Source organism: Glycine soja, chromosome 5, assembly GCF_004193775.1.
Source record: "Glycine soja cultivar W05 chromosome 5, ASM419377v2, whole genome shotgun sequence".
NCBI lineage: Eukaryota > Viridiplantae > Streptophyta > Magnoliopsida > Fabales > Fabaceae > Glycine > Glycine soja.
Genome location: NC_041006.1, coordinates 40331594 through 40353142, shown reverse-complemented (window position 1 = coordinate 40353142; position 21549 = coordinate 40331594). Strand labels below are relative to the sequence as shown.

Here is a 21549-nt window from a genome sequence, read left to right as displayed (position 1 = left end):
GATGTGTTTCATTGAATCAAAATGGATACAAATATTTTTAAAAAAAAATTAAAATGATACACTTCAAAAACATAAAAGATCATAATAAAACTTTTAAAATATACTATATCAAAGCGAAATAAATAGGAAACAAAATAAATTAAAAGTGACATTAAACTATTTTAAAATTTAAAAATTAATAAGACACTAATATTTTTAACGAAAAATTTTAAAAAAATTATATATTTTAAAAATATAAAGATCAAAATAAAACTTTTAAACTTAAAATACCAAAATAAAATAACTAATAAAAACAATCAACTAAAAATCACATAAAACCTTTCTTTTATATATGTTAGTGTTGTTATCTCTTTCTACATGATAGCCACAATAGACAAATATAATAAATTTACACCTTTGATTAAATGCAATCAAGTTACGGTCATTTGTTTGAGGTATCTATAGATTTTTGGGATGGGGTTCTGTTGTGAAAAAATTGAATTAAAAAAATGGTGTTCCTCTTTATAGAACCATGCTTAATCATCATCAAAATTGGTTAGGGCCCAGAGATAAGCATATAAGGGGTAAGATGGTTATTATAATTCTATATTGTTTCTTCTGTTTTTGTGTCACAGTGAGTTTCTTTTATTATTCTAAACAAGTTATTAAAAGATTGATATTGATGACATCAAGATAATGAATAATGATAAATCACTAGAGTACGTACGTAGCCATAATTATTTAGTTGGGTCGGCTTATTTATAAAACTGTTGTCTGTGCAATGTGTAGCTACAGCTGGTACTAGCTACTTTTTCTTCTTTGGTAACGCATACATGACTTGTTTACTACCAAACAACATGGAATTGAGTGTCAAATTTGAACATTATTATAATTTAAATCAAAATCAAGGGGCTATCAATTCAAATTTAAAGTTTCTGTATTGATGAATTATATGTTCATGGCCATAGACTTACGGCCACTAGTAAACAAAAAGTTTTTAAATCGATTTTTTAGATAAGCTCTAAGAGGAATGCAGAATAAATAGATACAGATAGTGAGTACTTAATTTTTTATTATATGAACTATGACTAGAATCAATGTAGATTATTTATGGTCACAATTTATATAGAAAATATATTTTTTAAACTGTAATAAAACAGTTAAAGTTTGTTGTATATATATAACAAAAATTTGCCAATCCATTTTTATAGCCAATCTATATCACAATTACCAAATCTAGAGCTACTATTTTACAGAACCAATTCAGATAATTATATCACAATCCGTTTTTATATCACGTTGTAACCACACATACCCACTATGTTCCACATTTTTCCCGTGCCTTTGAATTGTTCTTTCTGCATATCATCACATGTGAACCTACGCCAGATAGGCCTTCTCCTGGCTGCGTGGAGCTTCACTATTGGAAAGTTGAAAGTTGAACGATGCTCTGTATTTGGTACAAAAGAAAGGGGTTCATTTTTCTTTCTATGACATTCGATTCAAAGGAGAATACAGTAAAATAAATAAAATAACAGAAATTAAGGAAGCCAGAAAAAGAACAAAATCCAACATATAGCTCATTCATATTCAGTGAATGATGAGCTAAGGGAAATTTTATTGTTATTTCAAAGGGAAGAAGGTAATATAAAATATAGTGATCACACATTTTTCTTCTTCTCCCATTACACTTCAGCATAATTAATCATACGACTCCATCCATGGGTTTGTCTTATTGCAATCATTCACATTATGCAGCTATAGTCTATATTTGTTACATAGTTCCAATAAAATTTTGAAAAGAAAAAAGTTAAAACATGTTCATACTTTATATAAAAATATTTAATAAACGTAAACTTGAAGAACAAGAATGAGTTGCACATTGAAGTTTTAATTGACCAATCCAATAAAAAAAATTATAATGATGAAACGCGTTCATGTTAATATGTTTAAAAATTAAACTAATATTGATCCATTAGAGAAATTATTGGTTCGCGGTTCATTAAAAAAATAAAATAAAAATCTAGATAGAAAAAAAATTAAATTAACTAATTAAGATGATTCTACTAAATGACTTGTAAAGTAAAAAATTAATAACGAGATACTAAATAAATTACTATAACAATTTACATATAGATACTAATCTCATCTGCAGGCATTTATTCGGCTGAAAAGCATTTTTGATTGAATTAAAAATATGAAAAATACAAATTAAAATAAATGGTTCTAAAAGTAACCAAATATGTGTGCCATCTTCTATCTTAATAAATTTGTTTAGAGTGCGTTTGGATAGAGAATTTTAACTGAGAAAAGTAATTTATTAGAGAATTTGAATTTCTGTATTTTAGAATTCATTGTTTGAATGTTTTTTATGAAGAATTTAAAATTTTGGAATTTTAAAATAAAATTTTAAACAACTAAAAATTTGGAATTTCAATTTCCTTCTATGTGAGAAATTGAAATTCTCTTCTTACGGTCTGAGCTCCTAAAATATCGATCGGGTACGAACATAGAGAACACGTATAACTAGCACACCAACCATATCTTCTCTTTTTTTTCATTCATTTTTTTCATCCTCATAATTTTAATTTTTTTTATCCAAACACAAAATTTTAAAAATAAATGAATTTCAATTGAAGTATTTAAAATTCTTAGAATTTAAAATTTCTCAGAATTTTAAATTTCTACATCCAAACACACTCTCAAATTAATCCATTTAGATAATCATTTCCGACGAAAAACAAGAGTTAGCTTCCAAGGGGTTTTGTAGATGAAACAAACTGGAATATATAATGCATTTTTGTTATATTGTTTTCCACATTTTCTTTGGTCATGGTGGATAACGTGGAAGCATTAGGATGACAATGTCTTCTTCAGAATTTTGCATCATTCATCTCATCCTCTTGGAAGAATTATAAATTATAAGTTTGCAAGTTGTAACTACTAAACATGGGATTGAATGGCAAGTAGATTGAATGGGTAAATTGCTTTTGTTTTTCATTATTGAAGGGAAATTAAAAGGGTATGTAAGGTCAATGAGGTAGCGGTATTTGACTCAAGTGTTGCCCCTTATGAATATGAAACTAAACTCTTTGCAAAACAGTTAGAGGTCGCTGTTTTTGTTTCGAGTTATTGTATTTTTATAATATATTTTTACAATATTTTATTACGATTCATTCCTTTTTTTTTTCTCTCCATTTCTCTCCACAACATCGCTTATTTTATATCCCATTTTTTCTTCTTCTTTTCTTCTTACCTTTTATTTAATTGTAAAAAAGATATAAAAAAACATTAATAGAAATTGTTTTTATCAAATTCTTTACTCGTCCGATTGAATGCTTTCTTGAAAAAGGACTTTGATGATAAAGTCAATAGGTATATATTGACGTTAGAAGAAGGTTTAGACCACTTTTATTCCTTAGTCTCAATTGTGAGACTTGTAACAATAATTACAAAGTTTCACATCATTTAAGAATCAAAATTATAAATTGTTTATAAATATTTTTTTTTTCTCAATCCATTAAAACATCTTCTATAACAATAAAACTGATTGAACACCTAAACAAACAATATCATCTAAGCTGATCCATCTTTATATTATATTTCTGTTTGTAGGCCATGCTCTAATGGACCAGTCAATGTTAAACTTCGTATTTCAGGTGATAACATCTATCAGAATACCCTAATAAACTAACTACTTGATTGATTGGTCTGTATAATGTAACACTATCCAAAGGAGGGTAGTTGTCTCATTTGTCTGACTAACTATAGAAACTTGATGTATTTCTTGTATTCTCGTGTCTGATTCTATTGTCTTAGCTTTCTGATTACCACTTACTACCTTCTTCCGTGGTCACCGTCATTCAGCTTTTTCCCTTAATTATTACAAGTTTCATTCTCTTAAAACTATACCCAAAATAATTATTAAAAATACAATTTTTCTCGTAGTTATTAGGGTATTTTGATCGATGCTATCAAGTGTAGAACATTGTATATAATTTATTACAGACCAATCAATCAAGTGTAGAACATTGTATATAATTTATATCTCCTTATACTATCTTCCTATTAATCAAGTCTGACATTTTGTTTAAATATTTTTCTTAGTTTCATCTTTGTTGTGTGAATTTCATTAGTACGCAACTAGTTATGTATATAGGTAATTTTTTCAGTGAGCTCTATCAAATATTGAATGGACTATTTATGTTCAACTACCCATTTTTTTCGACCTAAAAAGTAAATGGTAACTCTAACATAGTATTATTCATGCATATGTGCACGTATAAAGTCTAGGCAATTCTGGTTTGCTAGTCATTTAAAGAAAAAGAAAATGCAATAAATGTTGATCCAGATGAGTCTTTAAGATTCAACTCACTTGAATTTTTAACTAATAGAACAATACAATAAATTAATGTTTTTAGAGCTATTGTTATAAAAAAAAGTATATCTTAATTGAAGGTTTAAATATACTTTATTGCTTATCCCATTATTTAATCTAGCTTGCTAAAAGGTATGTGCCTAACATTTCTTAGAAAAGCATAACAACAGGAAGAGCAATTTGAGAGGAAAAAAAATGCAAAATAAACCGAACAGGTACAGGAGAAAATAATTAACTAGTAACAAACTGCTCACTAAGTAAATAATTAATTCAACTAAATTTTTAACTAATTAATGCCAACCAGACTCTAACTAAGATAGTACAGCATAGGGAGTTAAGCACCCTTAATTCATATTGCACTCAAGTCATTTATAGGATCTTATTTCATCATATGCTAGTATCATCGCAAGTATGACTTGGTGCAAAAGCACGATATAATTTTTTCAAAAAGGGTTGTGCAGGTCACATCAGATTTATATTATATCCATTTCCGTGGGCATCTACCACCTAAATTCTTGATATAGGTTGGGAGGAAACAAAAGTGAGAAAGGAATTTGAAGTTAAAGTAGTGAGTCATACTATGAAGGAGTTCAACTCATACGACAGTTAAAGCATTGGTATGAATGTACAATTGAGGTAAGTATGATTTTTGATTTGGGCAGTGTTAGTTGCGCTCACTAAAACATTATACGAACCTCAGACTCATTTATTTTAGTGGTATTTTAGATGTTCTTTTTTCTTCTTTGTTGGTTAAAGAACCTAACTTCATCTCTATTGATTACCATTGGAGATCTTCATTCTTTTTTGGGGTTCCTTTTCGAATTTCTTATCTTGACATTTTTTTTATATTTCAATTCAATTTATAAAAGAAGAATTAAATTAAATTTGTTTACAAAAATATAATTTTTAATACAACTTATATATTAAAAGATTCCTAATATTTTCACAGTAAAATAATTAGTATTTTTTAATATTTTATTTCAAAGATGTTTGTTTCCCGTTAGGTTTGACCTAATAATAAAGGTTGGGATATGTGTGAATAGGTTCAAATCTTGATACTCATAAAAAAATGTTTATTTTAAAATACGTTTAGAGATACATTTAGAATTACGCATCAAGGTGTAGCGTGTGATTTAATTTCCTTAATAACATTTATCTAAAATACATTATCCACCTAAATTATGAAACATGGAAAATGCTGGTTACATGAACCTCTCAAATTGTTAACACATCATTGAAAGTGAAGGAAGTGATTTTGAAAACAATTAGACCGGAAAAAACTAACTGAGTCGGACTTTTATTTATTTATTTATATCTATTTGTTTTAAAATTGATATTTTTTCTTTAAAATCCAAGTGACGACTAAACATCTTATTTGAAAAAGTTACCAACATTAGGTGTTTTTTCTAGTGAATTGAAGTAGATTAGGTGTGTTTAATTCAACTTATTCAAGAGAGAAAAATTGTTTATTTTGTATCAACTTCTGAATTTTTTAAAAATTATTTCCCTAAAAATAATGCTAATCAAACGAAGAACAAAATAGTAATAAGAAACTTGAACCCGAGCAGCATGATATTATAACTTCTAGTTTTTTTACCTTTGTATAAAAAAATCACTCAACCAAGTTATATATGGTTTCTGAAAGTCACTAATATCCTTTTAAGTATGCGGTATTATGGACAAGACATTTTTCTAATTAAAAAAAATAATGATTTTTACTACCTGATGGAACATTGAACCTAACAATTCTGTCATAATCAACAACTTAATTAAGATTCACGTTTATAGAACGTCCCTCACATTTCTCTGCTGTAACTGGGCCATACTTTATTAAGATCCTTACATTAAACCTCTTTTCTTCTTCATCTGTTTCTTCTTTTTTTGAATGAACTTATACACCTTGTTGAATAATCATTTAAAGTAACTTATATATACAGTCCTTGGAATACATGACAATGATCTGAGTCCCAAAAATTTAATGAGAATGGAGGCTGCAAAGTTGAACATTCGAATAGACGTGAAACCCCACAATCAGCCCATCACATCCATCAATTAAGAAGATAATTACACTATACAACATGGCCCAATAAAACTAAACCACCAGGCCTCTTTGTGCTCGTATGCATGGCTAGTTGGTCCTCAATCTTAATCTTCTCGAGAAGTCACAACAAGGAATTTAATGACCGCTCATTGTAAGATTTTAAACATGTCATCTGCTTGTCAAGAGAGCGAGAATTTCATCATCACCACAGCCAGATTCTGATGCAAGCTTAACAGGAGTTTTGCCTTCTTTATCTGCGACATATGTATTGGCTCCCCTGTAATGTTGGCATTCTATGTCAATTTTCCAAAGTAAACCACAACTTATCAACCATGAACACAGCATATCAGAGATAGTATATGAAGAAAATTTCCATGAAACTTAAGTTTAAAATTGAAATACAATATTTATCATGGTACAAGTATAAGGCTACTTCACGGTCAAGCAAAAAACTCATTTGAATGAGATTTTAATTCCAACAATCTAATCTCAAGTTCGAGTTCCTGTTGTATGGGTATGGTGTACAACTTACCAAAGGAAAAAGGGTCAATAATGAATTACAGAAATGATATTTTCATATTATAAAAAAAGAAACTTAACTAGTGCCATTTTAGATAATAAACAAGAAAAACATTTCAACGCACTATTTCTCTCTGATTCCTTCCCCCAAGCAAAATAAAAATAGTATAACTTTTTCTATGAGCAAATATCATGCTTACAATGAGCAAATGTGCATGATAATCTGTTTACAGCTTATTCTGCCAAGCATTACTATGACTCCAATACGAAATTATGAAGCAATGATGAAATGGAAGAATAAATTAATAAACATTCAAATTTCATAAAGTTCTGCACGAACTCAATTGTTTAGCTAGCATATACAATAAATGTATGTATAACATATATATGATGTGGGGGAGAATGCTTTAGTATCCCTAAAGGTTTGGTATCTTCCTCCGGGACTGGAGGCAGTGTAAATGTGTAGTTGATCCTTTGATGACTATAAAGTGAAGATAGCATATAGAATACGATGATTGAAAATGATAGGGACATACAAGAAAACGTCCAATTAATTACCTCATGATAAGCACTTTTGCAGCTGCGGTCTTCCCTTTAATAATACAATAATGTAGTGGTGTCTGACCTCTAGAATCACAAGCATTTATATTTGCCCCATGTTGTAGGAGCAGCTCCACCATGCCAATGTCACTAGTTAGGCATGCAAGGTGAAGCACGCTAGAACCATCTTGTATGGCCTCAATGGGCTGAATTTCACTTTGAGAGGCAATGTTTAAATTATTTGAAGAAACCATGTTGAAAGAGTCATCTGCACAACAGCTCATTACTTACTGGTTTTCCAACACCAAAAACTTCACTGGAGTTTAGACTTCTGGAATAATAAGACATACCAGACGATGCTTGCCAACCGATGGCATTGATGTCAAAATCTGACTTGATAATATGCTGGTAGACTGCTTTCTTATCATTGGCATAGATGCTTTCCAGCACCAGTTGTGCGGGTGAAAAGAGAGGGTGATATTTCTTTGTCCGGGGAATAAATATTTTCTCAGAATACTGCAATAAGAAACCGTCAACATATATTAAACTTCCGTCAAGTAATACTTCAATAATTAGATTGCCACTAAATGCTAAAGGCTATTTATAAAGGTAGAAAAAGTAAACCTATAACCTATCTAAGGTTAAATAAGGAAATAGTGGTGTAACATGGGACAATTAAGAGTTGAGACTTTATGCAGTAGAGCTTGAGAAATCTAAGATAGCAAATGGAGACAGTTGTAAAGCTGTCAACCTTATCTGGTCATTCTATTAAATGAACTCTACTTTACTGGGCAAAAAATAAGTAAGCAAACTACCGAACTGACCAAAACCTGCAGTCCGAACTAGAACACAAAGTGGCCATTTACTCTATCCATGAATATAAAATCTCGGTAATTACGTGAAGACTCATTAATTGCGTTTTCAAATCTCCCGTGACTCTACATACAAGATTCCTATAGACTTAAAGCACATCCAATGCACAAACCCATTTTTACCATGTCTGAAATTCAACTTTAATGAGAAGAATGGGGGAGCCAAGGATCAAAATCTTGACCACTTGGTCATAGAGACCTTGATATAATGTCAACAACTAGTTCTTTCAAAAGCTTGAGTTGAACGTTCATGAATGATTTCGTCGCATCTCTAACAACCACATGATGATTCATTAACTGGATGAACTAATAACTAGACTGAGATATTATCATATCATAAAGGTACAAAAAACTGGATATCAGCAAATCAAATATGCTACAGAGTTCACCATATTGGATGCCCAACTTTCAACTTCCAATAGAAGTCAATACAATAGAGAAACAAATAGAGTGTACATTTCTAGATCGCTTTAGTTATTTCTTAAGAGATTTTAGGCTAAGAATACATTTACTTACTGTTATTCGAAGTTGGAAAATATAGGCTATGAATTCTTTACTTCTCAAAGTTGGGGGATTCAAGCTTCCCCCATCTTTCTGAAAAAAGGTAATAGCAAAAGAAACTTGAAATTTTCTTAGAATACCTTTGCATGAATGAACCTTTCCTTTAATGAAATAGAATCGTCATGTTTTGGTTTTCTTGCATGAAAGAACTCCTCTCCATTTTCCTTGGATGAACTACATTGCAGGTACATATTAGCATAAGTTCAAACAGATAATCCCCTCATTTTTTGCAGCACTTACCTCGCAGGGGTGTCAACAGTTTGCAAATTACTCGGTGGATACAGCAGCTCCTCCCAAACTGAGTTTGCAAAAAGATTGCCCAGTGACTTAAGCATACTTAAAACAGAGGGATCCCACACTTTAACATCAAGTGTCAGTGATCTTACCTGCAAAAAATGTTTCCCAACTTAGCTGCAAAAGTGAGAATGAAAACAAAAGGATTTGTTTTCCCTTTTACTGATAAAAAAATTACTAAAAATGATACTGTTGAAAGGGGGTTGATTAAATTAGGAGTGGATCCCGTGCAAATGCAAGGGTTTTTAAGTGACAGAAAAGAGAGGAAAAGAACAGAGAGTAAAATATTAAAAAAATAAAAAAAGACAGAACTGTCCAGCCGTTGATGGGGACTACTGGACAGTTTTTATATAGATAAAAAGAAAGTAATGTTAGATTCAGAGTTTAAAAATAATTTTGTCTTAATTATGTTTTAGTCCCTCAAATCTAGGGGTTTATCTTTGTTAGTTCCCTAATTTAAAATTTGTATTTTTTTAGTCCCTTAAAGTGGTAAAACACTTTTTTTAGTCCTTCTTGATTGATTTTTGGTAGTTTTTGAGTGTAAGAAGGACTAAAAAAGATATTTTTGAATTTAAGGAACTAAAAAATTCAAATTTTAATTTGGGAGACTAAAAAAGGCAAACCCTCAAATTTTCTGCCAGTAATAACTTGACTAATTATCATTATTCTCCATATATGCAGACAATAAAACTTTAAACTTATAATTTAATTAATTTATATTTTTAAGAGTAACAATTGTTAGCTAGAAGTGAGGGCTTTGAGGTACCAGGTACCAGGTCCTCTAACCCTGTCTCTAGCTTTTATTCAGTAAAATTTTATAAGATATGAGCCATATACAACATTAAATTGTAAGATTAAATGTGCGCCCTCAAATACTTACTTTTGATATATGTACACCAAGATTACGATGAACACCAGAACACTCAATGCATATAAGGATGCCAAGGTTTAAGGATGCCCATTCTGGTTCAGGTTTACCACAATCAGCACATTTGTCATTCCCACTCACCCTCCTAAGAACATCAATTGGTTTTTCAATTCTCATACTGTGTTTATGCAACTGCAAACTTCTAGATGAACGAAACTGGTTTTTAGGGGTGGGATTCTTGGATGCAGACTTCACAGTCACAGTGTGATCATCATCTGGAGAGCTTTCTAACTTATCAATATTGTCATCAGAGTAAGAGTCGCCGTTTTCTGAGTCAGCTGAGAGAGGCTGTCACATAATTGTTTTACAATTGTAATAATCAAATTTTAAATGGGTATCAAAAGATGCATATAAAACAAAATATCTACTACGTACCATTCCCAGTGTCTGGACACTCAATAAGGAGGCAATTACTCCATTTATCTTTTCCATCCAATCCATCTGATCCACTGCATTTTCTGCCTGCATTGCTTCCTTTAGTATAAGTAATGATAAATGCCCAAACTTTAAACTGATAAAGTTTTGGAATACGTACCTGCAACGTATAGTTCTTCGATGGCGAAATAATCCTGAAGCAGAATCTTAAATCCGACTGGTCAGCATCAACCTTGATTGTTGATGTCAGCAGGCTTACTGTATGACGTGCTACAGATCTTTCATCATGGACACCCCCATGGTAATGAGAAGAAAGCCATCGACTCAGAAGCCCAGAACCATTTTCAGTGCCACTATTCCTCTTTGGAGATGGTTGATTGCTGCCCTGAAACGGGACGCTCAGCATTTATTTAGAAGAATGAGCATTACCTAGTTTAGTGTATTAAAAGTCGAGTTTTAGTTGGTTACTTACATATGGATTGCGATAGTAGTACAACATTCCTCGACTGTCAACAACAAAATACCTTCTTTTCCAGTCACCTCTCAAATTGGAGGATCGTTTAGAAAGATATCCTTGTCGAATGATTTGAACCTAAAATTTTGCAAGCGATGAAGAAACGGCAATGGACAGGACTCAACTCAGAATTGAAAAGTTTTAAAATGAAGTAATACATAAATCTCAGAAAGAAGGAAACGTCAAATTCTAAAATACCTTTCCATTTGCAGCGGATTCCATCACTACATCTGCCACTTCATTTGATATCCTAGAAAACGGAGGTGCAGAGTCTCTACTAGGAGAACCATAAGGACCATTCAAGGACAACCTACTTTCTTCATAAACTTGTTTTTTGTAGTCTTGCATTCTTTCATAAAGTGAAATCTGCTCCTGATTGTAACTTTCTTTTGACTGTTTTACATAATCCATAATCTGCAACATAGCCGAATCAAATATTTTGGCATTCTACCCCTTCCTCTTAGCATAAAGTTAAGAAAAAGGTTCAGTTTTTCCAATGATGGTTAATGCCCACCCTTGGATCAATATCATGCCTCACAGGAAGGAGACTATTAATCTTATAGTTTCTAAATTTAGCCACTAAATTGTAGCAAATCAATTTTAATTAAACCATTGAAAATCTCTTCAAGAAAAAAAAAAAAAGGCACCTCAGATATGGACAGAAAATCGAACATTCAGACAATAATCAGGAACGCTAATCATAATTTCAACCAAAAATTTTGTTCTTTTCTTGAAAGCAAATATATCACACTGATTAATTGGTGGGTTTCACGTCTGGATGCCCCTACCAATTATTCAAGGTTTTGAGTTTTGAGGAAGTACATTATTCTAACAATTCCAAATGTGTTAAATAAACCTAACAGTCAGATGGTAGATACATTAACTATGTGTTGTGGCTGCCTGATCCCCTTTGGTTTTTTAGTTTTAGAAAAATCAAAACAAAATGACATCTATTTATCTGTGGAAAAGAACTATGTGTACTGGCAGCAGTCAAGTTAAAATAAAAAAAAAATGGAACTAATAACAAAACCTCACTAATTAAAGGTTCCAACTGATGTAATAGCTGATACCCCTGCAAGAGAAGAATTTTCAGTTATAGCATAGGTGCAATATAGATTTGGAAAAAGTTCCGTATATGTACATGTGATTATGCCATATACCTGTTGAAAGTATCGAAGATGAGCATCCATAATTCCAGTTACAGCCTTTAAAACCTCAAATCTCTTCTTGAACTCAATGTTATTAAGAGTGCCAACCTAGATGGTTAAAAACGTCATGTGGTTAATCCTTAATGATATACACATCTTTCCTTTTCTAAGTAGCATCTCTTGTGCAACTTAAATTACCAGATTGAAACGGGCTTCCTCAAATGATGCTCTTGCATCCTGCAACTCCTGGAATGTCTCTACCATATTAGATTCAAAGGATCATAGTAACTCACGGCAAGCTATTTGACTAATTTCCGAATCAAACATGCCAAAGAAAAGCTGCTGGAAATACCTCTTCTATGACAGTGGCAATGTCAATCTTAGTGCTTTTTTTCAGTGACATAAACTTTTCACGTGCCTGTAGCACAAAATCCACATTGCTTGCAGGTTATGATCAAGAAATATGTAAGTGAACTTTCCACAGCACTACATAGACACACAAACTCATGCATCATACTCCTTCATAAGTACCACAGACACAATTTAAACTTTTGAGATGTAGTTCACCAATAAAATACAAGTACTTCCTGAGGGTTGTATCTCCAGGAACTGAGGGAGCAATTGATTTTGCCAAAAAAAAAAAAATGCAAGAACTTTAAGGTTATATGAAATGAGAATAACTGAAAGATCAAACTTGATTTTAAGGCAATTTGACCTAAGGAGAATTTGAAAATCACTGACATTAAACTGCAAGGTCAGTTTCCATTATCTCATTTAATTATACCATTAAATCCTGAATTCTTAGAGCATGTTCGGGAAAGATTATTTTTAGATATTTCAGCAGTTTTTGGGACAAAAAAGCTGTTTGCAAAATTACTCTCTCAATAATCAAATTTTGATGCAACAACATAAAAATTCAACAAGTGAACTGGAGAATTTGAAGTATAAATCCATGATGGTCATTGACTAGGAAGCATCTACACAATCCAAATATTGATTGACCTGTGAATTGTGAAAAATAGATTATACTGATTATCATACTCTTGGTATCAGTTAAAAAGAGAAGCTCTTATGCTTCTTATTTAGTAAATTGTATATCTCAAGGAGATAAACACATGTAGCAGAAGAAAAAAAGAAAATCTACAGGTAAAATGTATTATAGGTCCCTCAACATTTGGTGAAAATTGATTTTAGTCCCTACATTTTAAAAACGGTTGTTTTAGTCCTCATTTTTTTAAAATATGGTGGATGATAAACCACCTTGAGTGGTATTTTGTACGAGTTTTTGTGTCATTTTACATGCATTTTTTGGCAGAATTCAAGTTTAAACACTAGTTTTGTATTGCAAAGACACAACTGCTCAATTGAAAGAAAGAATTGAAAATTACACAAATTTAAGATTTGAAGACTCTACACTTGATCATGGCCATCGTACATTTACCATGGCCGTGGCAATCAACATGACCATAGTCAGGCGATAACAACCCTCCCAAAATAGCCTCAAGGATACAATAACGGCTATGATAAATTCATGAGGGTCGTAGTCAATTCATAATGACTCAAGGCTTCAGTGTCACTTCCGACCACGGCTGGCCATAGTGCACCTGCGCCTTTTCTTGCAGATATCTTTAGGAAGCTATATATAGCTCTCTAGGCTTTGTAAAAGTGAATTGTTCAGTTATATTTTTATCATTTTACAATTTTGAGAGAACCTAAAGGGTTTTTGAGAGTTGAAGATCGTGAACAACATCGCTTGGACGAATGTGACCCTCGTTCTTGCCTATTGGTATGTTTATGTTTACTTTTTATAAGATTGTTAGTTTTGCTTTGATCATGAGTGGCTAATCCCCTAGTCCGCATGATAAATATCGCTAAAACCCAATAATGCAGAGGAAATAAAATGAAGTACTCTAGACACAAAGTATGGAAAGATGTTTATAACTTCCCCTAGGACCTACCCTCAACCTGGGTTATGATGTAGCTATCAAAATGTATTCCTCTCCTTATCCTTAATGGAATTTCTCATTATTTTATGTTAATTAATTTTCTTCCTTATTTTAGTCTTTAGTTGGAATCGATCATTCTAATACTCAATCGATTGCATAATAGTGATCATCTCTATGTAATTGATAGATCTAGGTGAAAAATGTTTTGTATCAAATTGCGTAATCAAGCTGTTTGGATAATCTACGATAGATTAGTTAATCCTTAATCATCATCCCTAAAATTGATTTTATCTTTTGATTTAAGTTGATAGATCCATGATTTCATTAGGATTAAGGCTGGAAAAAAAATTGGTACTAGTAAGTCATAACCCTTGCACACTCTTATTATAACTCAAAACCTCTTTTTATATTCATTTATTTGTTTTCTTATAAAAATCAAAATCATAAAAAATATTTAATTCCTATTTTTAATCATTCATACTGTTAGTTTAATAAATATGACTAATTGGAAATACAATTGGTCCTTTGGGTTCGATATCTGAACTTTTGAGTCCATTGTTACTATTGCCTAGAATATGTTTGACTTTACGCGATCCTAACATATTTTATGCATGGATTTCATCCCTGATCCTATACTTCATTTTAACCTGACAAGGGACCAGATCCACCAAATTTCAGAAATACAAGGATAATACCATATTTAAAATGTAGGGACTAAAACAAATTTTGACCAAAACTTCAAAGACTTTAAACACACTTTACCCAAAATGTATTGATGCAGAGTTCATCACACTATGTAACTTTCATAGGAAAATGAGAGGCACCTGGTCATATACAAGGGAAGCTTTATCAAAACGCTTACGAGCTTCCTGCAAGCAATGCTTGAAATATTAGAATTAAAAAAAAAACAAACAAACATTAAACCAGTCATATGGAGGCAGAAAAATATGAAAGTATTATTAGATATGGAAAGCAAACCTCAGGCCAAAGAGTGTTCACTTTTAAATTGAACATTGATAACTTCACCATGAATAGTTTTGATTGACATTCTTCTAAAGAAGTTATTCAATCACAGTTTTTACAGCAGTCATAATTTCGACTTTACTGTTTCCTTACCAATAAAATATAGTATAAAACAGAACTGGACAAACGATTTATTTCATGAGATTTCACTACCAAGAGCTGTACATAACTTGAGAGAGGAAAGGCAACATCGTACTGCTTTACGAATTATGACTTAAATAGATCCACTAGAGAAACTACTGGAGCTAAGCCATATCATTAAGTATGACATCTTACTGTTCCATCGTTTTGATGTATAATAATCAACACTATTGTATATGAACATTAAAAAAAATCTTACTACTCACAGTATACCTTGACTTCATGGATGTCAACATCGACAATGGGTAGTAACTGGTCATTGAAAATGTGCTCTACCTAAGAAGCAATATTAATTAAGTCAGTATAGCAACATCAATTAGAGCAATGCCTATAATTTAATTAGGGGGGAATTCCAATCAACATAAAGTGACAAGTTATACTTGCAATAGAAGCTCAAATTTTAAAAGTAAAATACTGGAAAGGCACAAGTTTCACCAGTGGTCAAGTGTTTATCTTACTATCATGGGCCAAAATTTATTACAGGCTGTAACTAAACTGCCATAGGATCTGGGCACATAACAGGCACTATCAAGTATCAACTATGTACCAAGTTTTACTTATGGTTTGTAAATGCACCTGAGTACCATAAGTTTGTTATTCTACAATGAGGAATAAGTAAAGCTAACAGTCACATTTTTGAAATTATACAAAAGGGCATCCCTATACTCATGAATAAGCACTCAGCAAAATTGATAGAACATTAGGAACAAGTTGAAATATTTATTGAAACACAAAAAAGAAACACGGACTACACACTACAGCAATGATATTGCTGTCCCAGGGACTCAGCGTCTCCTACAAAGATATTCTTTGTTCTCAAACTTACAAATACCACACCATAACAGTCCACTTACAACCTAATTCTAAATTAAACACTTCAATGCCCTTCAGTTTTTTGAAGAATGCATCTGTGGGGAAATAATATCAGCAGAGGAAAACAATACAATAAGTAATAACATTCTATATTCTCCACTTCATTCTGCTCGTCTACCTCACTGGCCATCATCTACCACATCTTCTCCTAAAATCCCTAATATCGTTTTTTCTTTTTCTTTTTTTCTGAACATTGATGTAATTGATGAAATTTCTCCATACATTTTAAAACAGTCCCCTAGATTTTATTTTCCATTAACTCTTTGACAAGTTAAATGCCATAATCCTCTATTTTATCCTCCTTCACTCTGATCTTGTCCATCTGTCCTTTATCCTACTGTTGTCACAAAGGAATATGCCCCTCGATTTTATGAAAAATTAGACGTACTTGTTTTCTCTGCACTCCAATTTTGCCCAGCACAGCAACACAAGTCAAATTCTGCCTCCCTGTAGTAGTTACCAAACTCCTAGCCCAATGCTCCAATGCCTCATTTCGCTGGTTTAGTTGCAGCCCCAAGAAACTTTTTTTTGAACCCCAACACCTGCTGTTAAATCAACTTTCTCTGCCTCCAAATCTCCTGCTAATTGCATTGCTTGGTAACAGAATTTAGGCTTGAATGTATGTGTGGACTCTATACTTGAGATTAGGTCAAAAAGCACCCCAAAAATACCCTAAATATTGCTCTTGTTTCGGTTCTGTCACTTCTTGATAAGGATTTTCGACGTATCTCCCTGAACCGAGCCACTAACACCTTCAACTTGTCTCAAGTGAGTGTTTCTCCAGTTGATCTCAACAAGTTGAACTAATGTATGGTAGACCCATCCATACTTAATTCGGCCAAACAAAATCTTCACTTCTTAAATACTCTGAACTTCAAAATAAGTGTCAGCCTGAGTAGTTCATCCTAGTCCTACAGGATATTCTCCATTAAAACTGACTAATTCTATCTTCTTGACTGCCATGACAGATAGAATTTCCTTCCTTGAGGCTGCAACTCTCGTCTTCCTCCAGCAATCTCTTCCAAGTCCAAACAGCCTCTGCATCTCAGAGAGAAGCCTATCTTCTATGCGTCCCATTCTCTCCTCCACATGTGATATGCCCCATCTTGGTTCAAAGTTCTTCCATTTTTTCCTCCAATGAATCCATACATCTTAGCCATTGTAAGGTCACTGACCTCAATAAATACCCTTCCTTTTGATCTAGCAAGTCAGAGCATAAAATGATAGAACACCAGAAACTAGTTGAAATATTGAAAGTTCGAAAGACGGAAAAGTGAGAAAAACACAGACTACAGATCACAACTATGATATTGTTGTCCCACAGACTCACGTGTCCTACAGAGAATATTCTCTGTTCTGAAACTTATATATATAACCGTAATTGTCCACATGCACACTAGAAGAGTGGACCAGGAGTCCGTTAACATGCAAAACTGTAAAGCAGTTTTTGAGTTTTGCGTTCCTATTTTTCCCGCTCCCCGGCCCAGGACACATGTCGAAAGGAGACAACCTTATAAATAAAAATCCCCATCAAAGCATAACCGTCATATTATGTGTAGTAACTTCCATTCACTAAGTATAACTGCCCACTTACACAGATCCTACATGAACTAGTTGAAAAACAGGCACTCTGTGCCTGGTGCCTTAAAACTGTCTTTTTTTAGTTAGATGTGATGTGATTGTAATAATTGTCATGCTGAAAAGCTATTAGACAGTAACTACTATTTTTAGTTAAATGTAATTATAATAATTGTCATGCTGAAAAGCTATTAGACAGTAACTACTATTTGTGATTGTGAGTGATTTTTAGAAGTAGTTGAAGGATAAATTAGGAATAATAAATGTGTACACCAAATGGAATAATTGTTATAAATAATAATTGTCATGTTGAAAAGTTAGTAGAGAGTAACTACTTATAATTGTGAGTGGTTCTAAAAGTAGTTGAAGGATAAATTAGGAATAATAAATGTGTACACTAAATTGGATAATTGTCTTCATTAATAATGATAGATTATAAATAATATCTTATATGTTGAAAAGCTATTAGACAGTAATTACTATTATGAGTGGTTTTTAAAAATAGTTGAAGGGTAAATTAACAATAATAAATGTGTACATTAAATGGAATAAAGTAATTGTCTTTATTAATAGTTATACATTATAGAAACTGAAAGGCATAAATGTCATTCATTACATACACCCTCTTCCGCAATAAACATTCCGAATAGGACGGCTTGAAGATGGAGCATTGTTTCCAGCAAAAGTATAAAAACCTACCCTTTACAAAACAATACACTGCTAAAGAACAAGAAAGTCAATAACAACATTAGATAAATCATTACTTGAAACCGGAGCCGTTCCTTGTAAGTACTGATTTCTCTCAACGCTATAGTAAATTTGGCCATAACAGGTCCTGGGAATACCAAACAAAATTGATCAAAATCAACAGATTCTGGAAGCTCATTTACGGGCTTAAAAGTTAAGAATATCATGCAGAGCAACAGAACATACCTCCAGCAACATGACTTATTAGTTGTTATACTCAACCTAATTTGCATGTCAGTTTAAGTCTTGTGACTTGTTCAAATAATAAGACAAGACATGTAAATTCATTTAGTTGCTACAACCCAAGTAATCTTCAAATAAGCATATTTCGAGTTATTTCTTCTCATTGAGCATATCACAAGTAAATTCATTTAGTTCTAGGTTTAATTGCAAAAATAGTTTCCTATTTATTTCAATTCACTAAATCGGTCCCCTGTAATTGTAATTTGATTCACCAGTTAAGTCCCCATTTTTTTTTTAATCAGACTATTTGAGTTGACGGTCACGTATCATAATATCTTGTTGGACGTTAACTGTGACGACCACCATGTGTCATAGTCCTATTGGACGTTAATTTTTATACACCATTTTAACGTCCATTGGGATTATGACACATGACCGTCAACATTATCCATTAACCGTCAACGTCCAATTTTGGAGTTAAAAATAAAGACTAAATTCGTAAATTAAATTATAATAGACCGATTTAGTGAGTTGGAATGACCAACAAGACTATTTTTACAAGTCTTAGCTGGATAAGACAAGACATGTGGGAGGGAAAAGTGAATGATGCGTAGGGAAGACTTACCTCCCAAAGAAACAAAATGAGGATCATTGTGCCCTCCTCCAAAATTTTCTATGGCACTTGCAAATGCAATGTCCCCATTATATGACTCTCGAAGACCTTCCCTAAAAAGTGTTACCAGAGAAGTTAGATGAGATGTATAGTTAACTTGATTAGTTAACTTGAGAGGAGGGGCTCAATTCATTTTCCTTCCTTTATTTCCTTTATCTATAAGTGTTTTATTATTAAGAAGTTTTTCAAATAAGATGGGATGAACGTGGAGAAAACTCACATATACTTTCGACATCCTTTGTAGAACTTGCAGCATCTCGCGCGCAAGGATTCAGTATTTTCCTCCAAACACAGGAGCTGCATCCACAACCATTCATCAATTTACCAACCTATCATTATTATTATTATTATTATTATTATTATTATTATTATACCAACCACAAAACACGTTCTCGACACGACTTCATAAATTTTTAAACAGAACAGCTAGATAACATAAATCACCACGAGATGCAAAATGCGTACAGAAACGGCACCGTTTGAACACAATATATCGTTTAATTCAATATTCAAAGGAAGACGGCACCGAAAACTATAAAGAAGGAAACGGAAGAATAAGAGGAGAACCTGTTGGCGGAACATTGGAGTGTCATCGAGATTCGTGAAACGCATTTTTTCCAGAAATCTTCCCTTCGTCCTCTTGTGTTTCGCAGAGAAAGGAATCGCTACAACGGTTTGTTCAGAGAGAGAAGGAAAGTGAAAAAATAAATAACAACAAATATTATAATATTTGGAGCGCGTTTGAAGGAAAGAAGGAAGGAAGCGGTTAAGACTTAAGAGTGTTTGCGATATTTCATGTCTGTCGTTCACTCAAATAAGTTATAAGAAAATTTCATTAAAAATGATATCAGATTCTTCGATGAAATTAATTTTTAACAAAGCCAACCATACTCTACCAATTACATCTAAGAAAAAATAGTATGGTAACAAAACGACGTGTCTTTTTTTTTTCATAGGCATTGGCGTGCATTCAAAGTGGGGTTGCTTTCAACTTTCTTAATAGTAGGTTCAATCTTTCATGTTACACGTGAAATTGAAAGGAGCATCCATCCTTGCTACGTTCATTAAACTCAGTAAATATTCTCTAGATTTGAGGATAGTAACATGCACAATAAAATTTAATGAATATCCATGAGTTTGGGTTCAAATATAAGTAAATTATTCACAAAACTTTGTAGATATAAGTGTGAATATGGACATATACTTCGTAACTCTGTTCATAATAATCTCCAACAGTTATCAATGTAAATTGCAACAATTTTTCATGACGTCAGTTAATTAATAACATTTTTTTTATATTACACAAAAACACTTTTGAAAGATATAGTCTAAATTTTATGAAAAAAGTATAATCATAGAAAAGGATATTTTAATGAAAATGCCACTAATGAAATTACACATTTAGCTCAAGATTATTTTCATATTAATTATTTTATGCACTATACAAAATTTGACTAAAATCTCAAAATTTCCAAACACAACTTAAGTGTCCGAACTCCAAGTTCAAATTTTGGCCAAGTTTATTTTTTTCAACAGAACAACGGGTTAATGCGAGTAAACGGAACATGCTTCATTCCCTTCTTAGGTAGACGGGACGGGACCACTTTCATAATGTAGAAGCTGTGCTGGAGTTTTTAAAATGTTTCTGATTATTTCCGAGTTTGTTATTTTCCTTGAATATATTATGCTCTTTTTTCTCTTAAACATTTTTGGGCTTCTCTTGATAGACCATTACATTGACGAAAAATAGTCGAAGGCAAGTGAATGAGGAATTCCTCCCATCTGCCTTGCCTGGGATAAAAAAACGAAAGGTTGTGTGAAAAGTATTCATTTTTATATATATTTTGTAACATGTTTTATAAATTCCTATATCAAATTAAATTGATATTTTACCTATTTATAATTATTCAATTGTAATTTTTAGTTTTCTTAAAAAAAATTAGCAATACTTATGTTTCACAAATCAACATCAACCATTTCATGTCTACAATTAAATTAAAAACTCGTCATGTCATGCCTGAAATTCTAAGCACTCCAACGAGAGGTGAATATAATAGGCTTTGGTTAAAACAGGCCAAGTGCACGTGAGACGGACCCCTTAATGATTACGAGATTGAGAAGATGGATACAAGACCTACATGTAGCATGTATAAAAACTTCGTATCCCATTAGGGATGTTGTACGCAGCCTTACCCTTGCATATGCAAAGAGGCTGTTTCCGGATTCGAACCCATGA

The 21549-nt window shown here is 32.3% G+C and overlaps 1 protein-coding gene across 4 annotated transcripts; it reads right to left on the bottom strand.

Annotated features, from left to right (window-relative positions):
- Positions 1-6103: 6103 nt before the first annotated feature.
- On the bottom strand, positions 6104-20097 carry LOC114413311 (ADP-ribosylation factor GTPase-activating protein AGD3-like). 4 transcript variants are annotated; one of them, XM_028377633.1, is made up of 20 exons: positions 19881-20097; positions 19534-19610; positions 19266-19361; positions 18475-18545; positions 15473-15535; positions 14920-14964; positions 12502-12567; positions 12348-12395; positions 12162-12257; positions 12032-12073; positions 11200-11415; positions 10960-11079; positions 10648-10872; positions 10488-10574; positions 10065-10400; positions 9131-9276; positions 8971-9064; positions 7808-7973; positions 7476-7725; positions 6104-6675 (listed from the first exon to the last, which is right to left on the bottom strand). In XM_028377633.1, the coding sequence occupies exons 1-20, from the start codon at positions 19904-19906 to the stop codon at positions 6567-6569; spliced, it is 2379 nt and encodes a 792-aa protein (XP_028233434.1). In that variant the 5' UTR covers positions 19907-20097; the 3' UTR covers positions 6104-6566. The 4 variants fall into 4 exon arrangements, with proteins under 4 accessions (XP_028233434.1, XP_028233433.1, XP_028233435.1 ...); XM_028377632.1 differs by having other exon boundaries at positions 19266-19366; positions 19881-20096; XM_028377634.1 differs by lacking the exon at positions 19266-19361 and having other exon boundaries at positions 19881-19909.
- Between the last annotated feature and the right edge of the window lie 1452 nt (positions 20098-21549).